The 5,066-nt window shown below is 40.3% G+C and overlaps 1 protein-coding gene across 1 annotated transcript; it reads right to left on the bottom strand.

Annotated features, from left to right (window-relative positions):
* Positions 1–4,177: 4,177 nt before the first annotated feature.
* On the bottom strand, positions 4,178–4,627 carry LOC112705343 (uncharacterized). Its single transcript, XM_025756176.1, has one exon. It carries the CDS (start codon positions 4,625–4,627, stop codon positions 4,178–4,180), a length of 450 nt encoding a protein of 149 aa, XP_025611961.1.
* Positions 4,628–5,066: the final 439 nt, after the last annotated feature.

Genomic DNA, 5,066 nt, shown 5'->3' with positions numbered 1-5,066 from the left:
CCTCACTCCCCGCACACCCTCTTCTTCACAGCACACACCCACGAGCTAAGGAAAGAAAGAAAAGAAAGATGGAGATCGAGAGAGTGAGGGAGAGGAGGAGAGCATGAAGAAGAGGAGGGAGAGGGCTACCGCACTGGCGTTGTGCCTCATTGTCGTCCAACTTGCCGTCGTGTCGCAACCGCACCCGTCTCGCCTAGCGGCATTCAGCTTGCTGTCGCGCCGCCTTGCCGTCGTCATTGCCAATGATGGATGAGAGAGAGAGAGAGAGAGAGAGAGAGAGGCGAATGCGAGGAGAGAGAGGGAAACTGTTCGGGCATGCTGGAGGGTCACCATCGTCGTCCTCATTGCGACCTATCACCGTCGCTAGAGCCAGCCACCTTCATCGCCATTTCTCGCCATTTGTGCCGCCGCCAAAGCCTGGATCGTCGCCATCTGGGTTGCGTGGAGGAAGGAGGAGCCGCTGGGTATCCCCGTGCCTTGTCTCTATCGCTGTTGAGCTTCAACCGCTGCCATGCCAAGTCGTTGTTGCCATTGTTGAGAGAGAAGAGAGAGCTTGAAGAGAGAGAAATAGGATGTGCGAGAGGAGCCGCCGTGAATAGAGGGCTGTTCCGTCACCGCTGTTGCGTCACCGTTCAGGTGAACCTTGGTTGATACTGGAGCTGTTGGTGCCACTGGTGGAGCTGAACTGTTCCTATCACTAACCCAAACTATCGCCAGCTCCACCTTGTCGCTGCCCCAATCCAAATTCCGCTCTCATTTGTTTCATTCTACTTCAACCTTCCTCACCTTGGATTCTCGCACTTCGGATTTGGTATCTTCGGTCTTTTGGGACCAAGTTGTGAGTAGGTTTTACATTTATAATTGTTTGATTGTGCATCTATAATTATTTTGACATATATCTATTATGATCTTTGAATTATACTCACTATATTTGCCTTGAACGGTTTTAAATTAATTAAAATAATTGATTTATTAAAATTAAATAATTCGTTTTTATGAAGTTTATACTTTCGGAACTATACATGAGACCATATATATTTTTGATGAAGTTTTGCATTATTTTAAATTGTTTGATCTTACTTGAATATTTGTTTTTGAGACCATATATATTTTTGATGAAGTTTTGCATTATTCTAAATTGTTTGATCTTACTTGAATATTTGTTTTTGAGACCATATATATTTTTGATGAAGTTTTGCATTATTCTAAAATGTTTGAATTTACTTGAATGTCTGTTTTTGAAGCATTGAAGTATTTGTTGGTATTCACTTAGTTTAAAGATTGTGAAATATGTTTGAAATGTCTTATGATTGAAAAAGTATGATTGAAAAAGATTCTAATGAGAAAGAATAATATGATTTAATTTGATTCGATACCTTATATATTTGAAAGATCAAAGATTTGTTGTATTTGAAATTATATATTTTGAATTGGTTTGGGAGACTCGTATTAGAAAACCATAGTTAATGGCGGTTATGACATTAACTTAGATGCATCTAACTCAGACCCTAGCTAGCAGGGGTGTTGCTAGCCTAACGTGTAGGCCACACATTAGATCTGTTATTCTGTTAGGACATACGAGAGGAAAGGGCTAACCATTGAGGTGGAGCCGCCTAAGTGTGGACTTTTGATTTGATTTCTGATGAGAACTCCCTTATTGATTCACTTATTATTATCAACTATTATTTTCTAATTAAAAATTACTTTAATAATGATGTTTATATGGTCTCATGTCGATTATAGATGTATTGTCTAGTCATTGAGTTGCGAAACTCACCCCATTTTTCTAAAAATATTTTTCAGGAATAAATAATTGGTCATGTGAGCCTTTCTATTCAAGAGTAATGATCTGCAATGGGTACCTATTCTTTGTTGAGTTCTTAGACGTCATCTGCTCCATATGTCACAAGTAGGATCCAACCATTCTTAATTATTTTAATTTTTATAACTATTTATTTTGGAACTTGTAAAATATTTAAAATTTTCTTATTCAGCTTATATTTTGTTAGGCTTGCTAGGGGATTATTTTCCCTGAGCACCAGTCATGGCTCATTTTGGGCCGTGACAATTCAAGATACACCAAAGGAAGACCACCATGGCTGCAGTGACATTGGTCTCATGAGTACTCGGCATGACACGGTTGGACATAATTTGTTGCCATACCTGAGCTTCATCGGTCAGGGCGTTCACGCAGATGCTGTTGGGATTTAACTTATGTGCCCCATAAACCCAAATGCTTCCAAGATGGGCAATAACCTTAATGACCTTACTCCACTCAAAAGCAAGGAACTTACATTTTTTCTTCGCCCTTTGATAAGCATTATCCCCTTTCGATACATGTGGAATCCCAAGTGCCTGTTGAATCGCCGCTTCAGTCACTGGGACTCACTTTCCTCGTACAAACACTAAGTCGAGGGCCGCCGAGTAATAATTAGAATAAAACTCGCAGACCCAAGACACATTGACACTGCCCACCTCTTTTTTAAGGAACCCCATCCTCGTCGCTTAATACGGTCTACTACAAACTGAGCCAACTGCTCCGGGATGAACAATCGACGTTTACAGTGGATGGCTCAGTCCAACAACTTAAGGTACATTTAGTCACAATAACAGTTAGAGAAGCTCTCTGGAAGGTTAAATGGGGTCTTTTTGTCTGCTTCATCAGTGTTTTCAGCCTTCTTGGGTCAGCTCTTAGGTTGAGGCGTAGCGGGCCGTTTAAGTCAAGCTCTTAAGTCAAGCATCACACTACTTCACTAATGAAGGGATATAAGATTAGTGGTACTCTATGAAATCTAATTTCACAAAACTCAAAGTCAATGAAGCACAATAAATAAATGTTATTGAGTGGTGGATGAGCAATGTACTAATCTTGTAACCTTATATAAGAACCACAACATCACAAAATTGAAAGTATAGGTCATGTTTCAAACCATGAACAATGTATAAAGAATAAGGATAAAACAAGAATGAGCATCAACTCAAAGAGACATGACCAAAACTGCACAAAAGCTCTTTGAATTCTTTTAGCAAACACTTAGTGTGCATCTTTGCATGAATTATAGTCTTTGCACACCCAAGAATAAAATGCAGCCACATTGACAATGTTCATCATCAAGCATCAATCAACAACATAAATCAAAATGAACAAGCTCATACAACCCAAATAAACACATAACCAAAGTCATTCTAACTCTTGACACATGAAAACATAAGCAAATATTTACAAACCTCTCAATAATAAAATACACTTAAATGAGGAAAAGTGAGGTGAATAGCGATCCTAAAGACAACCAAGAGGTAGCACCGGCAGTTGAAACTTGCCGGAAAAAAAAAAGAGAGAGAAAAAGTAGGTGGAAGAAGAAGAAGAATGGTAATGGCTTCGACGGTGGTGGGCCACCAAAATTTGGTGGAGGGAAGAAGGGAAGAGGTGGTGAAGAAGAGAAAAGAAGAAGAAAAGAGAAGAGGAAATGAGAAACAGGGCAACATTCTTCTTTATGAGAACCAAGGATGTCATGCATACACAAGGGTCATGCGTACGCATGACTGCAAGAATCGAAAGATTGTGCATCCGCACAGGTTACGCACACAACGCATTACTCTTTAGATGGGTGGCCATACGTACGCATGACCTCAAGATCTAGGTGCAAGCATGAAACGCATATGATGTTCTCTCAAAACCCATTCCTCTTGGGTCTGAAAGTTATGCGTACGCATGATCAATATTTCATGCGCACGCATAGTTCTCGCACAAAACTCGCACAAAACCCAAGCACCACTGGAATGGGGTCATGCGTGGGCATAAATCATGCACAACCCTCACACAAGACCAATTCTCTACTAGAAGGTGGCCATGCGTATGCATGATTCATGCGTACGTATGGAATGGCAAGTTTTCAAAAATGATGCGTACATATTAGAGATGCGTACACATGTCTATAAAAGCAGTTTTGGTTCTTTTTCATCAATACAAAGCTTTTGAACACTATCCAATAACCAAAACCTTGCCAATCACCCTCAAACTCAAATTCAACTAGGAAAAGTTAAGAATTGCAACTAAGAATTAAAAAGCTAATAAAGAGCTATACACAAAGAAGAAAAATTAGAACGCCATACCATGGTGGGGTGTCTCCCACCTAGCACTTTTCTATAACGTCCTTAAATTGGACGGACATGATGCTCAGTTTCTAGCGCTAGGTGGATCCTCTAAGAGGAACACCTCTAATTCCTTCTGTGACTTGTATCCATGGTATCTCTTCACTCGATGACTATTCACCTTGAAAGTAGTCCCACTTTGAGGGTGAAGAAGCTCCACTACGCCAAAGGGCTTCACTTCTTTAACCTTATAAGGACCATCCCATCTTGAACAAAGCTTGCCTGGCATGAGACGAAGTCTTGAATTGTAGAGGAGAACCTCATCACCTTCTTGAAAGTCCTTCTTATGAATATAGATCCTTGTATTTTCATATGCTTCGATCCTAAGGCATTCTAGTTCTTTTAGTTGTAGCTTTCTTACAATACCCGCTTGTGTAAAGTCCATGTTGCATTGCTTAACTGCCCAATATGCCTTGTGCTCTATCTCAATCGACAGGTGACACGCCTTATCGTAGACGATCCAAAAGGGACTCATCTCTAATAGAGTCTTATATGCCGTCCGATAAGCCCACAAGGCATCACCCAACCGAAAATTTCAGTCTTTTCGTTGTGGTTTTACCATTTTTTCCAAAATTCTCTTAATCTCTCAGTTGGATACCTCAGCCTGACCATTGGTTTGAGGGAGATGAGCAATGGCAACTTTGTGTATCTCACCATATTTCTTCAGTAATACCTCCATTTTTCTGTTGCAAAAATGAGTTTCTTGGTCGCTCATGATTGCTCATGGTGACCCATACCGGCAAGCAATATTGTTTCTTATGAAAGAAACAACCGTATTAGCGTCGTCAATGCGGATTGGGATCACTTCTACCCACTTTGACATATAGTCAACAGCTAAAAGAATGTAAAGAAACTCATTTGAACTAGGAAAATGCCCCATACATCAAAGAATTCACAAAAAAGAATGGGTTGCT

The sequence above is a fragment of the Arachis hypogaea genome, chromosome 8 (assembly GCF_003086295.3).
Source record: "Arachis hypogaea cultivar Tifrunner chromosome 8, arahy.Tifrunner.gnm2.J5K5, whole genome shotgun sequence".
In the NCBI taxonomy this organism is placed as follows: Eukaryota; Viridiplantae; Streptophyta; class Magnoliopsida; order Fabales; family Fabaceae; genus Arachis; species Arachis hypogaea.
Note: the sequence above shows the minus strand (reverse complement) of the source record. Positions and strands in the feature narration are given on the sequence as shown.

What these genes read in the sequence shown, in the direction of transcription:
- LOC112705343 (XM_025756176.1), bottom strand. Translation starts at nt 4,627, where the DNA reads ATGAGTCCCTTTTGGATCGTCTACGATAAGGCGTGTCACCTGTCGATT.